At 40.7% G+C, this 22424-nt stretch overlaps 1 protein-coding gene across 1 annotated transcript; it reads left to right on the top strand.

Moving 5' to 3' along the window:
- Positions 1 to 20345: 20345 nt before the first annotated feature.
- On the top strand, positions 20346 to 20894 carry LOC147903924 (protopanaxadiol 6-hydroxylase-like). Its single transcript, XM_087372363.1, has 2 exons — positions 20346 to 20378; positions 20507 to 20894. The coding sequence occupies exons 1-2, from the start codon at positions 20346 to 20348 to the stop codon at positions 20813 to 20815; spliced, it is 342 nt and encodes a 113-aa protein (XP_087228489.1). The 3' UTR covers positions 20816 to 20894.
- The last annotated feature ends 1530 nt before the right edge of the window (positions 20895 to 22424 follow it).

Genomic DNA, 22424 nt, shown 5'->3' with positions numbered 1-22424 from the left:
AAAGGTTAAAGCAACTAACTACTGCTCATGCAGATCACAAGACTTCTAGATTTTGAAACCGAAGCCTTCTTCATTCAACTATTGACATGTGTTTTTGAATGGGAATGACAGCGTCCCACAACATTACAAAATGACAACGAAGCATCAAGCCCCGTTTCCCAAAAGTTCATGAAGGTTAGCTTACAAATTTGCTGGCCAAAATTGCAAATTAACTCGACGTCACCGAGAATATCCAGTATGCCAGCCAAAACTGTAAACCTAGCAACACCAACGAGAATCATAAGCTTTAATATGCAATGGGTTGCTCCCATGGCAAGATCACCTTTTGACACTATCAATCTGTTGATCGTCATGTCTAGAAGGAGGAGAAAGGCTATTCACAATTTTTATGAAGGGATTCAAATGGGAGTGCTTGGTGATCTTCTTCACCAAATCACTTTTGCTACCAACAATGAGGGCATGGCAATAAGGGTGACTCTCACTTCCATCGTCAAAGTGATTGGCCTTGCAGCCTACGTAGTGGCCCTAAAGGCTATAGAAAGCAGCACCATGACTTGTTGGGCAAGGGAGAGATGAAGCAAGACCTGAAACCCTAAACTTCATGGGAAATGATCGAGATGACGTCATGGATTGCTAGTTTGATGCACAATAGCAATTCAAGGTTTGAGAGCCACCTTCGAGTATGAATCTCCGTCGAAGTCTTGTAGCACCTCCCACCTCCATTGCGATGTAGCCATAGCTTAATCACCCACAAAGCTTAATGCCTCAATTGACATACTTATCCACAAAGCTCAAGTGTCAAGCCTGAACACCTCAATCGCTAGGCTGGACCTTGGTTGTAAGATTGGGGATTCCATCGATCCTAAGTCCCATCAATCCCTTGACTCACGAGCTCTCAGCTCTCAGCTAAAATCACCCCTCCCTCCCTCAACCTCACCTCCATGGCCTCTGATACGTTCCCCTCGCACCCCTAATGCATCCAAAGCCCCCAAAGATAAGAAACCCAAAACCCAACAAAACGTATAACCATGGATGATTTTTTCAAGTTAGTTTCGTTAAAAAGCTAAGTTTTGATTTCGGCATCGAAAGTTTGTATGCTTTAGTTTAAAAAAATGTTTGTAACATTTGCCAAGATTTGAAACTTTCATGCAAAAAAAAATAAAGTTTTACCAAGATTAAATTTTTTTCCTTCAAAATTCAAAAGAAAATATATTAAAGAGTACTACATTCTACCAATATTGTGAAACTAAAAAACTGAGCTTGAAAACTTTCATCAAGATTTTATATTAATATATAAGCTTACTTCGATAAAAACATCCGTGCGTATTACGCTCTGGAGTCTTTCGTGAAACCGAGGTGAAACCTCAAAGTTCAACCAACCTGGACTTTGAAGTTTGGAGTGCGATTCATTCTTAGCCGTCAATGCCCTAGCAGTAATCACCCCTTCGAAGTTCGTCCCTGGCCATCGGCATCCTAGCAGTAGCAATAATCCATGACTTCGCTTCCATTTTCCAGTCTTGCAAGTTGCAACCTTGCAAAAGTCAGTTCTCCCCAGTACCTTAGCCTCTTATGCTATTAGTTTTCAGAATTGGATCTCTTGAGTCCAATCTTCCACCTTCTGAGCATATAATGAGGGCAGCAGGTTGTGTGTGTGTCTGATTCCTGAGTCCCTGAGAAAAGAAAGATGAGTCTTGCGGAAGGAAGTTTCAAAAGGGAGGGAGGTGGCAAGGTTAGGTGTAAAATTAAAGAGGAATGATTACTCTATGACTTGACCTTAGTTTCAGACAAACATGAGGATTGAACCATGGCTCTTAGAGTTCATATAAAATATGTTATACTAATACATGGCTCTTAAAGTTCATATAAAATATATTATACTCATAGTACTACTATATATATTATATACATAATTTAATAAAGGCATGTCCTAGACTTACCCTTTATTTTAAAGACTATCTATACCAGAATCTTTTAATTAAAGTCTATTTTCATGTGTGACTTTAAAATAAAGTTTAGGCGTTCATTTGAACCCTTTATTAAAAAAGGCATATCATTTTTCCAATCGGGATTTCTCAATTTCGATTGATATTTTTACACTAAAAGTCAGGTATTATGAGCACTGCTCACACACATGTTCCATAAGGTTCCATTATAGATCCAAAGACTCCTTACAAATACAAACAATAATATTCCATTACAGATCTAAATAGTACACATTAGGGTCTCAATATTGTGAGTCATTGACCATGCCTCCCTAGTAGGGGTGTCTACAAGCGCTTGTATAGGGCCATTAGGAGCTGTCTCTCATGTACCATTGCTCCCTTTCCCACCCTATGCTTGACATCCCACTACTATTGAAGAACTTTCTCTCCTCTACCCTTAGATAAGCAAGATCCTCATCCATGTGAACCTGTGGGTGATCTTGGAAAGATGCATGCTTGCACAATGTCAGGTGCCACTAAAATATATCACTAGAGTCTGCTCTCTTGTGAGATCCTATCTGACATGCCAAGCCTCCTCAATTCCATCCTTGGGTACCCCTAGGGTGGAGGTCACAAAGTTGGTGGCATCTGAAATAGCAAAGCTAGTGTATGGAACTGATGTTGAGATCCTTAGTGGCTCTCTATTGCTACTCAAGTAGTGTCTAAATTGCCTTTGTAGCTCACGTTTCACAACATCCACCCACTTGGAGGTACCTCAATAGCCATCTGCATCATGGAAATCCTCACCTCTATTTTAGGGATGCTCCCTGGGGCTATCTCTAGCAGGTCTTGTACCTCCTTTGGGAAATCAATGGCCTTTACCTAGGCCATGAGAGAATTGTGCCTGAGAGTTTCTATCTCTCTCTACTACTCCACCTCTCTAACTCACATGTGTTGCATCTCCATGAGGAGGTACTGCACTATATCTAAAAGAGACCATGGGTTGCTATGGAGGGTAATCATGTAGTATGGTCGGGAAAGTGTGATCTGGACAGAAACCAATCATAGTCTGGTATAACATGGGAGGGATGGATGGGACTCGAGGAGACAAAGTGTGAGTGGGAGATGTGACAAAAGAGGGGGGAAAGAGGACAAAATCAGAGACTAGGATGAGGTGACAGACCATCTTAAGGGCCTTACAGACAAGTGAGTTGTCAAGGCTGTCAAGGCATGGGTGAGCTGAGGTGGATCCATCACGGTATATAGTTGCACTGCCCGCCTTGCATGTAAACCCCATATTGAATTGGTCATTTGTACTAGCAATATCCATACTCTCTCCCTTTTTTGTGTCCTTCTCTTTTTGGTCTTTCGACTTCTCTTTCCCCTTGTCTTTTACTACATCTCAAGCCATGTGGGAGAGTCTAAATTTGACATTGTGGTAGATGTGGTGTCCATCGTCGTAACCGAAGAGGACTTTTGGCTTCTTTAAAACAACAAGAGATAATTCACTCTTTATTCAAAAGAGATAAACGGGCCAAGTAAAAACTCTACAAGGTTTGAGCTAGTGAAAAGAGGATCCCTAGATCACAACGACAAGGCTGTATGATCAAGTGTCTATGCCTTAATTAAAGATAATGTTGCAATCAAGCTATCAATTCAAATAGGGAAAGTGGTAGAGTTTGTGAAGTTTGAGAACATTGCTATGGTTATTGGTGGTTCTAATAGAGGAAGAATTGGTGTCATCAAGATCCGTGTGCAAAGCATGAAGGAACTTTTCAAATAATGAGAGAGAGAGAGAGAGAGAGAGAGAGAGACAGAGAGAGAGAGAGAGAGAGAGAGAGAGATTACTTCAAGGTTTGGAAAAAAGCCTGTTGAATTAGAGGTATGAAAATTGCAATAGGTCCTTTGAAGATAACAATAATAACAATATTCTAGGAATCTATAAGAAACACCACCATTGCATTAGAGAAACTGTGATGTAAGGGTTCACAAACCCGTATGCATGTGTGAACTATAGAAACTTGCTACTAATTGATATATATTGAAGTGTGTAGGTTGATGCAATGTTATTGTGTGGGATGTTTAACTTTACCATGGAAATGTTCAACCCCTTCTTCATTACATCCATTCCTACTTAAAGCACAAAATATCATCCAATGTAATCCAGTGACAACTATTATGGAAGATAAGGATATTCTTGAAGAATATACTTGACTTCATATTTTGAAATAATCTTGGTTCTAGAGGACATGATCCCAAAATCCCAAGACACACTTGGGGATAGTTACGATGTGGATTTCTTTGTCAAAGATAGCAACTCAATGAGGACACAGTTAGTTTGGTCAACATGTTCCTTGAGGAGTGGTGTAATACATCATGTATTAAGTGTATGCCCACTCTATGGATGATGTTGTATAGATCATGTTTTAGTATTTTCTCGGGGGATTCACTCTTCATTAAAGGGGGATGTCACCTGCGTGCATGAACTTCAAGAAAACCCCCTATTTAAGATCCACGTAGGATGATAAAACACCCCTTTTTAAGCTTATAAGATACCACCAAAATTCCATTATGTCCCCCCCTTTCCTTAAATCTACATTCTTTCTCAAGCATTTAGATTACACAATAAGCAAATTTAGGTTACTTTCCCTATGACTATTTAAAACCATACACAAAATCAAACTTGTTTGGACTAGTTACCTAAGGTAACCTATATTATGTCCCCCCTTCTTAAATATGACATGGTCCCCCTAGCTTAAATTCAATATTGGGGAAAAAAAAAGGGCCCTCACCCCTAATGTATAAGCTTATGCCTCATTTCAAAAAAAACCCCTATTGTACACTCACGTGATATCATAAGTTTCCCCCTGTGAATCCCTCGGGAGTATTTTAAAAATATTTTTACTTGAAACTAAAGGCACCTATGATCCCAATCTTTAGACCCAATGATGGTTCATGCTATTTGTATTTAGTAAATCATATCCTTCTACATGGTGATGAGTAAATGACATGCCATGTGGTGCTTTGCGGAGCCTCTTAGATAATGCTTTTGCAGAGCGCTTGGAGAGAAACTCCTTTTTAATGTGCCGTGCGCTAGCTCAAAACATAGGCAGCTTGTGTGTTGGACAGATTACTCCTCTTTTTTATATTCATCTTCCAATAAAAGCTACATATCCTCCAAAACCTATACTAGAAAGTTGTCTTGGCCAACAAATTCACCACACACATCATCCTTTGCCAATCCCTTCTGCCCCAGCTTCATCTTGCTTAGAAGTTCTATGGTGAACTTTCTATTACAGATTCACTTATGTGGAGGGAGAGATCTTTATGAAGAAATTGAAAGGAAGACCATCTGGAGAGATTTGACATGTTTAACAACCAGCTGCACCTATCTTCCAAGTACTTCCTTGCAAAGATAAGATGTTGCTGGTTTGGAAAAATCCCCTCTTGGACCTTCGACCTCTCTACATGGGTTGTGTCTATAACTATAAGGCCGCATCTCAAACTCCTGGAATGGTACCACCATATGTGTTGACTATTGTGAATGGAGTGGCCATGTGTGGCATCTTGGTAGGGCACTATGGGACAAAGAAGGTGTATGGTATGACCCTCATTTTCCAGTTGGCAGCACTGATAGCCCCAACTCCAAATGAGGAAGAGTGTGCTCTACCAAGCTCTACTACTACTACAAGGCTTACAAGGCTACCTTGCTCCCAACCCCACTCATTGCTTATGATGGTGATGATGGTCTCCATTCCGGTATGGACAATGAGCAAGAAAGTTTCATTGATGGACTTGCAAGGAACCAAAGCCCACAGCAAGGTAGGGGTTCTACAAGCTAACATTCTCTAAAGGAAGAATGTGTATGCCTTTGTATCAAAATAAAATTATGATAGAAGATGATGGTAACAATGAGGGGAAATGTAGTGCAATATTGAGACATAATCCACCTTGGAATTTTTATATGTTTCCTTTCAGTGCTAGCACACTTGTTTGAGTGCTAAAACTATTGCTACAAAAGGTGATGAATGTAAGTGCCTTTGATCATTGAAATGTTTGCTATGGTGGAGATTATTGTATTCAAATGATTGTGCCTTGATTGCTCAAATAATTGATGTAGAAAGGGGAGAAGGCTAGAACAATAGGTGTACAATATAAAAGGTCATATGCTATAAATGGTGTAGTTGGAATGATTGTTGTACCCTATAGGCGGCAAATGCTAGAATGATCGTTGCATGTTGTCGAAGGTGGATAATGGAGATCATTTATCTTTTAGATTACCTTTCACAACCACCTTCGACAAATTCCTTTAGGTTGTACTCCCAAAACAATACATGGAAAAATTTTATATAGTGTCAAAAAAAGGAGTGTCCTATAGAATTGACTCATTCTATGTACAAGCATGGTGTGTTAATAAGACACCTTGGCTTCACCTTGGTTGATTATTACAGATTCACTGTGAAGATACAATAGAGTATAAACACTTAATTTTTGATCATATAGCGAATGCTATGCCAAGATACCAATTACAATCTTGCACATTGCTCCATCATCACCACAAGAGGGGGGATGTTGGAGCTAAGGTGCCATGTGGTCACCAAACAGCTTTGGTGAGTTCTCTTACAACCTCTCCCACTATCATGTTGGGTAAGCCAAGTTAAATTCCCTACACCCACACCACATTGAGATTTAAAACTCAAAATTCAAAAACGTTAGGGTCAATTTGTAGCAACTCAAAAGGTGGAAGGAGTATGCAATAATTGACTTCCATGAGATATTCACCACTTATCTCCCTCCCCTTGCCAGTTAAAATTCAAAAAGAGAAAGGATGGAAGAGTAGCCAGCAAGAATGGACTTCTGTGATGGATTCCCTTTTGCTGCCCAGTGTCCTTGCCTCATGTTTTTGACCCCTTTTGTGGCTTTCTTCTATTCTTTTGCTCCTCTCCCAATTGTCACCAACTGTAAACATGGACTCTTCATTTTCACATTCTATTGAAGCCATTTTAGCAAAGAAGTTGGATTAGCTATACTTTCTAGAGCAGACATTGTCACATATTTGACATGTGACTGTTACTCGACTATTAGAGAGTTACCAAATGCAAAAGGATGAAGGTTTCTCAAAAGTTGTTTCTTGACATGTAATGATAGTATAAATAAACATAATGAAAAATTATATATATATATATTCTCTCTCTCTCTCTCTCTCTCTCTCTCTATAATGCCTCATTATTACTATTTAGAAACATTATTTAAACTACATACATTCAAATAAAAAGCATTTACATCTAAGGGGTGTGTGTTTGTCCATGTGTGAAATTTAATGTGTTTGTATATACATGTGTATATGCAGGCAAGGCTATGAATTAAAAAAAATTTAGGGCTAGTTTAGCATATTTAGCAAGATTATTAATTGAAGCAAACTCTTGTTAAGAAACGAAGGGTATAAAAGAAGATTTGAAATGGTTTTTCATATTTATTCTCAACTTTAAATTGCATGCTTACAATAAAATGCTTCATAAAAGTAGTTAACTTTGAGCCACTTTTGTGAAATAATGTGGGTCATGTTTTCTTTTGCATTTCAACAAGTTCATAAGTTCAAGCCAAATTTCCACAAAATCTAAAAGCTCAATAGGATTTTAACATACTTTCTTACATTCTTAGTTCAATAAAAAATATCTAGCCCATCTTAGATGCTTGAAAAGAGAAACACGATTTTCTTCAAAAATAAAAAACCAATTAGAATATTTTAAGTGCATTTGTTGCTTCACATACTCATCATTCAGATGCCCATTTTCATTGTTGTAACATTAGCATTTCTAAGTGTTGCAATGTTGTTGCTTTAGTTTTGCAATGTAATTACTCAATGTACTAATTACCTCTATAATGTTAAGTAATTTTCATACGGATGGACCTATCTTAAATGAGTATAAAGAAAATTTAGCGACTGATTGTTGTTCAAGAAAACAAAATAGCACGGGAGCATATTTCAAAGGCATATATTGTGGTAAACTACTGGTCAAGTATTGTAATGTCCTGGAAAAAAATGTAAGCACTAGAATCTATATCACATCCTCATTCCAGATAGCTGAAGCGACCTCGTATAAAGGCGCATTGTGGGCTTCCTAGTTTAGAGATGGTGCTCCTAGATCCAATAGTCCTCAAGCCTCTTCCGATAACTGGGCGGCTGTATAGCATCTAAAGCCCCTCTCCTGAGATAACTGAGGTATTCCCTCCATCTCTCATTGTGGGCTAGCTGCGTCTTTGTGAGTTCCATTAGTCGTTGCTTAGCAGCATCTGAGCAAATCCACCTCAAAATTCTATTATGTTTGAGATGAATGGCCCGGAGAGGAGCGATTTCTTCTTGCATAGCTTTAACATTCTCCAAGTCTATTTGCAACTATAGAACTTGTGCAGACAAATTAGCACAATTATTGCATTCCGAAACCACCATTGTAGATTCTTCAACAAACGTCATAGAGATTACATCCACGCATGTGCAAGTGATAGCTTGCATTTTTTATGGTTCATCTTGAAATGAGTCTTCCATCTTGACAGCCACGCTTCCCGGGAGTGTCTTAGGCCTGGTCTTTGAACACTTCCTCATGGCCTCCTTAAAGAGAGGGATAGACTCTCTTTTTTCCTTCCTTCTAGGGATTTTGAACATCTCCTTGCTGGGTCGATCTGCTTTGCCACACCACCACTCCCTGGTTTTGACCTGCTGTCTCCTGAACTCTCTCATTTCTTCTTTCCTAATCTCACTTCTATTGCCACTATTGATTCTGGCTTGCTTATTTTGAATGGTGATTAACCTTTTTCTTCTCTGCCTAGCTACCTCTCTCCCACAAGCCATAAGCACTTGTCGAGAGTCCTCAATAGCTGGTTGCCAGAAATTTTTGGCAGAGAGAAGGGACGAATAGGTCTTGCTCCAGATAGACCGAACCCTCTTCTGCACCCACGAGAGCTTTAGGAGTAAATTATTACAAATGAAAAAGACTGCCCTTGTGCTGGTCTTCTTTGGAAATAAGCTCCAAAAGGATTGGAAGGTGGTCGGACAGGACACAAGAAGAGAAAGCCTACAAAAAGAATCCAAAAGAAGCTCATTATTTAGGTAGAATCTGTCCAGCCTAGCCTGGCGGACAATATTGTCACCTTGGAATGCAAGCCACATAAAAGCTCCCTCCCCCCAGGGGGTGCACCTAGTAGTATGTAAGTATACAACATGAGTTCGAGTGGAGGGGTTTTTTATTTCAAAAAATGTAGGTAAATTTACAGAAATTTATTTACAGATGGGGGTTTTCTATTGAATTTTGAAAAAAACCTTGTAAGTTTGTATATAAAAAGGGGTATTTTTATCCAAGGAAAATTTACAAATAAGGGGGTTTTTAAATATCCCTTGAATGCACGTTGTATAGATCTAGGTTTTCTTAATAGTGCACCCCCCGGGCTCACTGGGGTTCACCAAATTCAATCTAGTGAGCAAGCCGAACCAGGCTCTAGCCTCCCTTCCTCTAAGTTAGAGTTGCCAGATCTATTGTCAGCAGCTCTGTCAACCATATTAAAGACACCTGCAAGGCACACATGATGAGGAGAAGAAAGATCCTCCCAGAGAAGCGTCCTCGCTTTAGCGTTATTCGGTGCATAAATAGAGAATATCTCCACCATCTAACCCTCAACCCTGAAAGTACCACTGACCCATCGCCCTTGATTATCAATCCTGAACGAAACAAAATTCGTAGCCTCCTTTTGATATCCAAGGGCGACTACATCCTCAAAGAGAGGATTTTCTTGCAGGCTACTTCCACTCGGAGGTTCAACTGACAAACCCCTCGGAGGAATCCAGACTAGCCTTGAATTGTGCATTTGTTTTGATAGGGCTGGGGGTCTGCTCTTGAGGAGCTGCCTTACCGACCGTTTCTTGAACGACTTTGGTGGGGGATGGCGGGATTGGTTGGTCGCCTTCCTTCCCATCCCTTTCTTGCTCCGTCCCTCCATCCTTCAGCTCCTCAGAGCTCTTAGCCTCTCCCTTCCCACAATCTCTTGCAAAATGACCCTTTTTACCACACTTAAAATAGACTAAACCTCCACCCTCGACTAAAACTCTCTGCATGTAACTAAGCCCATTGTCAAACTTGACTTTGATGGACTCGGGGATCAACTTCTAATCATTAACAACAACACAAACCTAGGGATGATGACACACACAAATAAATTATTCTGACTCAATTGTTTTCACATGGGCCATGGTCTAAAGTAGAGATGGAAGGTGGGAATCCCTCGAAAGTGGAGTTTACTCATGAGAAGAACCTCCACTCTTGACTAAAATTCTCTGCATGTAACTAAGCCCATTGTCCAACTTGACTTTGATGGACTCAGGGATCAACTTCTAATCATTAACAACATACAAACCTAGGGATGAGGACACACACAAATAAATTATTCCGACTCAACTGCTTTCACATGGGCCATGGTTTGAAGTATAGATGGAAGAAGGTGGGAATCCCTCGGAAGTGGACTTTACTCATGAGAAGAACTAGTCGACAAATTCTTAGAATCCCTCAAGCATGGAAGATAAGATCAAAGTACTTCGTGACAAGCAGACAATTGAACTTCCGGTTTGGCAAAAGAAGTCGTTTAGTGAGGCTTTAAAAGGTGGTGGAAGAGCCCCTCTTGTGAACAACCATGCCCCTTCACCCCCTTAGTATGGTTTCCTTCCGTTCGCCCATCGAAATTTTGAAAGGCTACCTCCCATCCCTTCTCGACATGAAAGAAAAGCAACTGGAGGTGGCAGTGGAGATATAGGAGTGTTACACTCAAGTCGAGGTAACATGACCTCAGAAGGGTCAGTGGACATTTTCCTTTAAAGGATCAATGTTTGTATTATATTTGTTTGGGCTTCACATCAATGATCAAAAGGAATCAAGGTCAAGGTCCTTAGTGACCAAGCTCTTGCTATACGAACCTAAGCACTAACACCTCCGAGAATGAGTACATAAGGGATGTCAAGAACACAATCCTCAACATGCAACAAATAAGTGCATAGCAGGCTGCTTAGCTTTGCCTATTGTTACCCTTAACAAGTGCAAGTAGGGATTTATGTTACACCAACATAAGCCCAACAGAGGAGCGAACCCTCTTATTGAAGAGACGATCGCAACTTTAGACATTGGACCCTAGAAGCACCAATGTCTTCTTCGATGACATAATCAAAAAATATGTGGACCATGGCCTCTTGTACGAGAACATTTGCATGGCACAGTTTGCAAGTGAAAAGACAATACCCAGCAAACAAAAATGCAATAGAATATGAGGCAAAATTATGTGCTACAACTGTAACTACGTATCTTTTGGAGCTTGCTATAGTAGGGGTTGGCTGGGTGGAACATATTTGTGCCTATGCCCATGATTTGCAGGAAAAGTTTGACGTTAATGGTTTAGTTGTATCATTTGGTATCATAGCAGTCAAGGTGATCGTCGATCCAAGATTGTAGAGAAGCATTCTTGCTACTACCATAGTTCTATTGGAGAAGTGTATAGAGCTATTACGTACAGGGAAGGGGAGTAGGACCCTATGAATTTACGTACCTGGTTGACGTGTTTGGGTAGTGCACGTGATGAATTGGATGGAAGAGATTATGGAGTCAAAGCAGGACTACAATGCTCATTTATTTCCTTTCGTCGGTCGTCAAATATCTCCCTCACAAACTCTTTCGTTGTTCAGGTCCCTCCTGCCTCTTCTACCGCTAACTCCTGCAGCTTGAAGGAGTTCATGTCATGAAGACTGTCATAGTGTTAGATTGCGGGTGGTCGGTAAACTTGTTCATGATCTTCGTGATTGACAGATGCTATGCCCATTTGGCTGTTCATCGCTTCATTGCACAACTCATTTGTTCAGCAATGCATGCACAAGCCTTAGTTTGTTGAAAGCCTCATGTGCAGTAATAAAAAGAGCTTGTGAGAGTAAAGACAACTAGAGTAATCGTGAGTTTAGGGAAAGGGTGTAAGAAAAAGGGAATAAATTTGTGTATGTATCATGATTGGCTTCAGTGAAGGAAGCAAAGCATACAAGTTGGATGATCCCATCAGCCAAAAATTTATAATCTCTAGACATGCATCTTTTAATGAAGAATTAGAATGGAAAACATCAAATACATAGGAGATGGTCACGCTGATTACTCAGTCACCTACATAGAAGGTTGATGAAGAAGATCAAGAATTGCCCAAACATTGGAAAACAGTATTTTAGCTTGTATGACCGTATAAGTTTGGCTTTTTATGTGTAGATCATGGAACATGCTCCTTGAGAAAAAGATATGAAAATTTTAAAAATCCTCGTATGTCAGTCTAGAAAAACGTGTGTTAATATGAGTTCATCATGCATATACAAAAATCCAAGCATTTTCTAATTCAACTTTTATGCTCTTACTGTTAAAATGAGGGATCAAGCACTCCTAATCTAGATACATGAAGAGCAAGATGATCAACGAGGATCAAAGCACCATGAAAGAGACATAAAGTAGGCTGCAACACTCAATCTATTGCAATGTATATCATCAACAATACATAATAGGCTTCTCATATAGAGAGAGCCCTTAGAATAGTCAACACTTGTGGGATCCTCTGATCCACATCTCTCCTTGTGGATATCCTTGATCCACATCTCCACATCATGTAGTCCACATCCTAGGGTGGCTACTTTAATTCTTTCCTATACCATACCTTAGCCTCTAATATGTTCTCATGGCACTATATCTCAACACCTCCCCTTGGTGCCATGATCCATTGGCTACTGCAAGGTGGTTAGATGTGAGTTACATGATCAAATTCTCCCCTGGGTGCTTACATGGCTACTCTTAGGTGATCATGTTTGATTTACAAATGTGTGGACTAAAGGTGGCAAGGCTTTTTCTTCTCAATACATGTTGTTCTTGTCATTTTGCTTATGGCTTGATGATGACTCCACGTAGTTGACCTGCTAGTTCTTCAATTTGCATTCTTCTTCCTTGTGTCCCAGCTTCTTGCAATGGTGACACTTTGGTTTGTTCTTTAGTCTCTGTAGTTACTTTGATAGTGACCCATCCTTCCGCAATGGTAACACTTCGTTGATGTTTTACCGAACAATGCTTGTTCCTCATTATTGTTGCTGCGTGTTGATGTAGATGTCAATGTCGATGCCTTCAAATCTCTTTCTTTTTCAAGAAGAGAGGATACACATTCCTCAAAATTTCGATTTGGCATATTCTTCAAAGTGATTGTCAGTGCATTGTACTCTGCAGGCATGCTTTTAAGGAGAATTGCCAGTGCATCCTTTTCCCATACTTTTGCATTTATCTCTTCTAGTTGGGTCATAATGCTTTTGATTTTGTCGACAAATTGTGCCATGGATTCATTGAAGCTCATGTGCAAACCATAGAATTCAATCTTAAGATGAATTTCTTAGTTTTTGGCTTTTGCACCAAACACTGTGTTCAACTCATGCCATGCATCTTTGGCATGATCCTTGGAGTCTATATGATAAATTATGTTTGGACCCAAGTGCAAACCAATGAGTGATAGTGCTGCTTCATCTTTTTCCTTCCAGGCATCATTTTGTACAGTACACAAAGGTTAATCATGAAGCCTAATCACCTCTAATCACTCATTACCTTTGGTAGGTGGCAGTTAACTACCAGCATGGTGTAATCTTAGCTACCATCATAGATCTGGCTGGTAATCTTAGATTCCACCTCGATGGAATCCTAGTCCACACCACTGACCACCACCACCGGTGGAAGGTGGCAATAATTACCACAAACATAAATCATGAAGCCTAATCACCTCTAATCATTCATTACCATGCAAAGTAGTACTTACGCCTTGAATTAATCAAAATTTGGGCCAACCACTGTGGTGAGTCTCACCTTGACAGTTCCATTTCCTTCAATGTTTTGTTTGATATCCATCTCGGGCATTTCTTTATCCCTTATAGTCGGGCTACAAAATTAAGCCTCCAATATTCCATTCCTATAACCTTTTCTCTTCTATCCCTCTTGACCATTTCTTTCTCCCTTGCACTCTTTCTATAGCTTCTATCCCCGCTCACAATGGTAAAAATGATGTTTAATGCTTGATCGACCATGCACATCATGTTTGTATGGGCACAATACTTTGTACACGCCTCAACCTAGGTGGTATTGAGTTGCATGAAAAGTGGCGCACCCATCCCGTAAGTACTTGTTTGGATAACACACCTGGGAGCACGTTTTTTGACGATTGTGCATAACACTAGGGGGGAAATGGTGTATAATGCGTGATCGACCATGCAAAGCATATCCGATGGGACCAATAATTTTCATGCACCTTAACCTAGATGGTATTGAGTTTTATGCAATGTGGCACGCCAATCCGATAATTACTTGTTCGAATAACCACCTAGGACCGTGTTTCTTTATGCTTGTGCATGACACTAAGGCACAAACGATGTTTAATACTTAGTCGACAATGCAAATCATATCCGTTGGGCAGAATACTTTTCACGTGCCTCAACCCAGGTGGTATTGACCTGCATGCAAAGTGGGGTGCCCATCCCATAAGTACTTGTTCGGATTACACACCTAGGAGCGCGTTTTTTGACGGTGGTGCATAACACTAGGGGGAAAATGGTGTATAATGTGTGATCGACCATACAAATCATATTCGATGGGCACAATACTTTGCACACGCTTTAAAATTGGTGGTATTGACTTACACGTAAAGTTGCGCCCCCATCCAATAAGTACTTATTCGAATAACACACCTAGGACCATGTTTTTTTATGGTTGTGCATGACACAAAGGCAAAAACGGTGTTTAATTATTGATCGTACAAACTACCACTTTTGTCCATAGAGTGTTTTGCACCCATTTGAGCTTGTTTTATGTGTTTTTGTTGTCACATTGTAGTAATAGCTAGTAGGGATGATTGATAGTGTGTGTGGTGTCACACCTCACTTACAAACACTAAAAAATGAGTTTGGACCAGATTCAGTGACACTAGCATGAGTTCTTAGCCACCCCCTTGAAAATCTCCCGTTTGATGCTTTAAAGTTGTTGCTTTTTGTGCCTTTTTTTATTTGTGTAGGTAGAATAAGTAGTATAGCACCCATGTTTTCTCACAAACCTTGTAAAATGCTAAAAAATATTCAAAGAGCACCAAAAACCAATCGGTGCGATTGAGCCAGATTGTGATTCACTACTTTATGAACAGCACAGCAACTTAGCCAATCGCTGCTTTATAACGCAATCGACTGACATATGGACTAGCAGTTGGCCGCCCACCCCCACCCGGCTCATCTAACACCACATGGTCATTAATGAACTCACAACTATCACCCGTTAATGAACTCACAACTATCACTTCAAAGGTCAACCCCCACCTTAAGGCTAATGCAATGGCTTGTAACCTGTTGCTTTATCAGTCCTGCTATATTTAATCTCATCACTAGTCTCATTACTGCTATATTGACTCACTGCTATATTGACCTACTATGTTAAGCAGTCATTGCTATATTAGTCATCATTGCTTTACTCACCCACCTGGGAGTGCTTTTTTTGACGGTGGTGCATAACACTAGGGGAAAAACGGTGTATAATGCGTGATAGACCATGCAAATCATATCCAATGGACACAATACTTTGCACACACCTCAAAATAGGTGGTATTGACTTACACACAAAGTGGTGCCCCCATCCAATAAGTACTTGTTCGAATAATACACCTAGGACCGTGTTTTTTTTATGGTTGTGCATGACACAAAGGCAAAAATGGTGTTTAATTCTTGATCGACCATACAAAGCATATCAAATGGGCAGAATAATTTTCATGCACCTTAGCGTAGGTGGTATTGAGTTGCATGCAATGTGGCACACTAATCCAATAAGTACTTGTTCGGATAACACACCTAGGAGCGTGTTTTTTGATGGAAGTGCATCACAATGAGGCAAAAATAGTGTTTAATCCTTGATCGATAATGCAAAGCCTATTTGATGGGCACAATACTTTGCACGCACCTCAAACTAGGCGGTATTTACTTGCATGCAAAGTGGTGCATCCATCCCATAAGCACTTGTTTGGATAACACACCTAAGAGCGTGTTTTTTAACGATTGTGCATAACACACCTAAGAGCGCATTTTTTGACGGTTGTGCATAACACTAGGGAGGGAATAGTATATAATGTGTGATCAATGATGTAAGGCATATCTGATGGGCATAATACTTTGCAGATGCCTCAACCTAGGTGGTATTTACATGTGTACAAAGTGGTGCTCCCATCCAATAAGTACTTGTTTGGATAACACACCTAGGACCGTGTTTTTTGATGCTTGTGCATGACACTAAGGCAAAAACGGTGTTTAATATTTGGTCGACAATGCAAAGCATATCCGATGGGCATAATACTTTGCATGTGCCTCAACCCAAGTGGTATTGACCTACATGCAAAGTGGCGTGCCCATCCTATAAGTACTTGTTCAGATAGCACACCTGGGAGCGTGTTTTTTGACGGTGGTGCATAACACTAGGGGAAAAATGGTGTATAATGCATGAACGACCATGAAAATCATATCCAGTGGACATGATACTTTGCACATTTCTCAACCTAGGTGGTATTGACTTGCGTGCAAAGTGGCGCTCCCATCCAATAAGTACTTGTTCGAATAACATACCTAGGACCGTGTTTTTTTATGCTTGTGCATGACACCAAGGCAAAAACATTGTTTAATGCTTGGTCGACAGAGAAAAGCATATTCTATGGGCACAATAATTTGCACACACCTCAACCCAGATGGTATTGACCTGCATGCAAAGCGGCGCACCTATCCCATAAGTACTTGTTCAGATAACACACCTGGGAGCACAGGTTTTGATGGTGGTGCATAACACTAGGGGAAAAATGGTGTATAATGCATGATCGACCATGCAAATCATATCTGATGGGTGCAATACTTAGCACGCATCTCAACTTAGGTGGTATTGACTTGCGTGCAAAGTAGCATCCCCATTCGATAAGTACTTGTTCGAATAACACACCTAGGACCGTGTTATTTGATGGTTGTGCATGACACTAAGGGAAAAACAGTGTTTAATGCTTGGTCGACAATGCAATGCATATGTAAGATCATTGCCAAGTGTCACACTAAATTGGTGAACTACCAAATGCCAAGAGAATGAGCTGGTGCCAGATGTGTGAATGGGTACACTGATGATAGATTCGATGGGACCATTGCAGGGGAACTAATCGCGTAACATTTGTGGCAATGAATTATTTGGATTGGTGGAGTTGGATCTCCTTTATGGATGTACTAGTCTAGAACTAGACTATGCGGCGAAGCATCAAATGTAACAAAATGAATTTTAGTTCTTTCATTTTTATGTGCTGGATGGTTGCAATGTTACAGGAGGTGGTTTCGATGATGAGGATTCAATTATGATGACCTATAGAAAAGTCATATGGCAGATCCGAGGTGCTCAACGCGTAGAGCACAGTCTAGCAATCATTTTTGCTTTTTGGATCACCGTGAAATTCCTCATGGATCAAAAGTTATGGCTCCCTGAAGAATAGGCCGAACTTTGATCCCAAGAGGGTGATCAAAATGATGATGTGGCACTATGGGTCACATGTGTTGTGGAAAGGTGTGCCTGTTTGGAGGCAACTGGTTGGCACTCTGCCACATGGTAGTGCTGACTGTGCAGACTGTGCGTTCACATAGATAGGCTAGGTGTGTCTAGCATGGACACATGGCCCTAATGATGTGGCATGCTGACTAGGCATGTAGTGATGACATGGAACTTGTTGATGTCTTGGATGTTGGTTGTACAAGGTGACATGGCACCTAGGGCTGAGTTGGCAACCTGATCATGTGGCAATGGTCTAGTTGCTTATGTGGTATCTACAATCAGGGATGATGACATGGCTTACAAGATCGGGGTGATGATGTGGCACGATGGTGCCCATTGATGACATGGCACATCCACATGTCAAATGACATGGCATGGATAAGGCCACGTGTCAAATCCTATCCTCCATGTGGCAGTTGGCTATGGAGGAGAAGATTTTGACAAAATTTTCCAGAAACTACATGGATTCGGAGGGAATATATGTTGATGGAAGTTGATGTTTCGGTTGGCCCGCTTGGAGTTTCTACAGTGTTTGTTCGGAGTGGTTGTGAGTGGAGGAGGCCCGGGTAGAGTCATGTGTAGAGGTTGTCCGTGGTTGTGTGGAGATGAGTAGAGGGTAGAACTCTGAGGTCATTGTTCAAGCCGTGGAGACTCTGAGGCTATGCAAGCTAACGCTAATGTAGCCTACTTCTTAGCCTGCACTAGGGTTGGTGCTCTTGAGTCGCACAAGTAGAATTCAAAATCCTTCAAGAGCTGGATGCGGGGAGTCTATTAATAGTTTGGCAAGCTTGCAATCCACCTTGAAGCCATTTCACAAGATGGTGGTAGCTAGTTCATTGCCTACACTAGCCAGATCCTGGCTGCCTCGAGCTGCAGCTCGTGAAGACGATACCAGAATGGACGTCGACAATGATGACAAGTGCGTGAAGGAGATAGTGATCCTGGGAGGTGACACTACTAGGTGGATGGCCGTGGCATACTTGGGCAAGGTGTTGGAACGTAGTGTTACCATCACCGTTCTCGACGAGGCACTGTCAACACATGGAGGTCGTGTATACATGTAGACTTGAAGCTTGTGTTGGTCAGAGGAGCTTGAAGGATGGAGGCACTTTGATGTTGAAGTCTTGTATGTGCTTTGACGTGGAGGCACTAAGAGGGCTCGTTGAAGAGTCGCCTTTGGACTTGTCAGCTATGCTGAGACCAAAGTGCTAAGGAAGGTCGCTGCTTTGACTATTGAGTTCTGTCGGCATGCTCGGGTGTCACTGCAGCTGTTTGCATGCATGTTGGGCCTCGTTTGTATTGCAGAGGCTCACTGGAGCCTTAGTTGCAGAAGGGGTTGCTATAGGAGGAGTTGAGGAAGCTCGTAGGAGTCTTGAAGGGAGACACTTGGTTGGCCAAGCGTTTAGGGTTGTTGCTACTTGTGTTGCTTTTGAGTCAAGTTGTTGTAGACCTGCTTGCTGTGTTGAAGATGACCACAGGTGCTTGTGAAGGGATTGAATGGAGCTTTGTTGAAGCCATATTTGAATAGGCTCTCATAGAGAGTCTAATCTACTCTATTATACTCTCTTCCTCAATTGATCTCTCAGGGAAACCTTTGAACCTTAATCCCTTACACAACACTCAAGACAAAAATAATCTACCCTATTATACTCTCTTCCTCAATTAAACTCTCACAGAGAAAGGTTGGGGAAACCTTTGAACCTTAATCCCTTACACAACAACACTCAAGACAGAGAGGACTGAGTCTATGATTCTAATCGAAAGAAAATTAACACGAAAATAATCATATGTCTCTCTCCATAGCTCGGAATGATGGGGTTGTCTGAGCCATTTCAGAGAGGAGCTTGATCTTTATAGAAAGATCTGAAGATGTGAAGAAGGTGCCTTGAAAGGAGGGCTTATGCCTTGACAGAGCAAGGGCTTAACTCTCTTTCAATGGAAAGTCTCTCTTAAAGGATGAAGGAAGGCTTTGTGCCTTGACAAGATGCAAGGGCTTAGGAGCACCTGGTGCTTTGATACCATGATAGCGGAAGTAAGAGAGAGAGAGAGAGAGGAGTGCACATGATATAGCTACCTGTACACTAAGTCGTACATGAAGATATACATGTGAACCCCTTAGGGTTAGGGGTTAGGATTTTCTCCTAATGCCCTAGAGGTATGGTGCATATAAATTTTGATGTTTTTGAATAAATTTCTATTTCCTATACTCTTTAGGATGCATGCTTCACGTGTAACATAGCACTTGTAATGCTTTAACGGTCTCTTTCTAAATTGTTATTCCGTACTTTTGTGGTCTCATGTTCAAGTTTGGGATGTGTACTATAACTTGAAGACAAAGTTCACAATGCTAGCATTTCTTCCTAGCATGATTTAGGAGGTAGTAGCGTAAAAGCAAGCCTTGAAAAAAAAAAAGGAAGCATCATATAGTTACAAAGGTAGCTAAGAGTTGTTCATGTAGTTCACCATGGTTGGGACTTGAACATATGGAAGGTTAACCATGGGAAGCAAATGTGCTTGAGGAGGAAACAAAAGAACATGGAATGGAATCTAGAAGAGAAAGAAATGCAGGGATACTGCTATGTATGAAGCACTTGTAGAGTGGACAAGTGGGCAATAATTTAGAGTAAGACATCATTTCGAATTGAAACTTCAAAATTTGAAACCCCAAGTTGTGTGATTTGTTGACAAATATAAGGAGACTCCGTAAGACTTTGTGGATGCCTAAGAAGAGAGAAGCTAGTGGTGGATAGTTTTAAAAGGGCACTAAGGTGAAAAGGGTTGGGGGGCGTTAATGTGCAAATTTAGAATTCCTCGTGGGTGGAAGGTAAGAAGTTCGCCAAGGCTTTGATCTTCCTAGGTTTCTTCTGTGGATTTCTTGGTCTTTTGACGTTTGTTCAATCAATTGCCCGATCATCGCTACTTACCTTTCTAGTAACGGATGTTCTGCTTCAGATCTTTCAAAGTTTTTGCTACTCCCACTCGGACGAAAAGCACTTCCCGAACCCAAAAACTTTTGATCCGTCTCGTTTTTCCGGAACTGGTCCGGGGCCATACACATTCCTACCTTTCGGTGGAGGTCCTCACATGTGTCCGGGCATTGATTTTGCGAGAATGGTGATACTTGTCTTCGTCCACCACCTCGTGCGAAGATTCAAGTGGACTCCTATAGATCCCATGGAGCAGCTGTCGTATAATAACCTGCCTACCCCTGTAAGCGGTCTTCCTCTCATAATCGAGGAGAGGAACTGGCGAGTTAACTAGGTTGGGTAAGCAGTCTTTCCACTGGAGTAGAAGAACAATATATCACAAGGAAATCTCTATATAGTGAACTCTTACCAAACTAGGAAATTCATGGATTTTTACTAGATAGAATTACTGATTTTATCCTCTTTATGTAGAGAATTGTATTTCCTTTATAGCTATCTAGGAAATGCGAGTCCTTATATAGAGAACGAAGCTGATTTTATATAGGGAATTTGATAACCAATATAATCCCCCGTCTAGGAAATTTGAGTTCCTATATGGAGAAGGAAGTGGATTTCAAGTTTGTTGTGTAGGAAATTGTGTTTTCTATATAGCCCATGTATATTACTATCTAGGAAATGTAAGTTCCTATATGGAGAATGAAGTCAAGATTTCAAGTTTGTTGTGTAGGGACTTGCATTTCCTATATAGCCTATGTATATTGCTACCTAGGAAATGTGAGTTCCTACAAGGAGAATAAGTAGGTTCTACAATTCCTATATAGGAAATGAGTCTAAAAATTTATATTTTCCTATATATTATCTACATATCGAATGAGCTGTTTATGTAGAAAATAAGAAATAACATTGTATTCTTCATGTAAGAAAATGTTTAAATTTTTAAATAAAAGATGAGCATTAAAAAAAGTAATATGTTTAGCGTCTCTATCTCTATATTCTTAAAATAAAAGTTGCCACATGGAGAGCAACAGATAGACCTCTCCTTGCGCTCTCAGCCCCTCCTACATGGAATGCAAATTTCCATCATCCACCGAGCCATCTATGTGCTGCGCATCCAAACGACCGTCATAAACCCACTCTATTGCCGAGAGCCAAGGCAACATTGTCCTAGGTCTTAGAGTGAAGGTTCTTTGTGTTTCTTGGCATAAAAAATTATAGGCGCTCGAGCTCTTGATAGATGCATTCACTTTATCCACCATTCTCTCTGTTTGTAAACACCTGTTCCTATCCCCCAACTCACATCCTTCGATCGTGCCTCTCATTTCCCTTTTTACCTTTTTTGCTATCAGTCATTAGCGCATTTTCTAAATGTATTAAAGGCTAGAATGTAGGCTCATGATAAATGTTGAAGATGCAAGAATCCTTTTTAGAGTATGTAGAAGCTAAAGTGCAAGGGAGTGTACATTGTCACTGATCTATGCAACTTGTCTTGTCAATCGATGAGGGGTTGATAAAGTCTTGAACGCCAAGGTCCCCTGAGAGACCAAGGAGTCTATCACTATCCTTACCTGGGATGGGAGCTTGGTAGTGAGGAGAAGTGTGGTGAGCATGTTATTGTTCATATCCAAACCAAAGGATACTTGATATAAGCGATAAAGCATAAAACATTATCTAGGTCGTTGATCAATGTGGGCTGAGTGAGACTTCATAGTTTGGTGCTCGTGGGATGATCTCACTATGGTGGGTGCATGGAAGGTAGGGGTACATAAATTTATGAAAAGATCCCACATTTTTGGTATGCAAGATAAAATATGGAAACATACCTTTGCAAGGTCCTCTTTGAGGGCGATATGGAGTTGTGTGCAACTGTTGCAAGGTCCACTTTGAGGGTGATATGGAGTTGTGTGCAATTTCCACGATCTCAATTATGTCATGTTCTCTAAGAC

The sequence above is a fragment of the Dipteris shenzhenensis genome, chromosome 3 (assembly GCF_047967505.1).
Source record: "Dipteris shenzhenensis isolate YYH24624 ecotype China chromosome 3, Dip_SZ_1.0, whole genome shotgun sequence".
Classification (NCBI taxonomy): Eukaryota; Viridiplantae; Streptophyta; class Polypodiopsida; order Gleicheniales; family Dipteridaceae; genus Dipteris; species Dipteris shenzhenensis.
The sequence above is the reverse complement of the archived record's forward strand: the minus strand, read 5'-3'. Positions and strand labels throughout refer to the sequence as shown.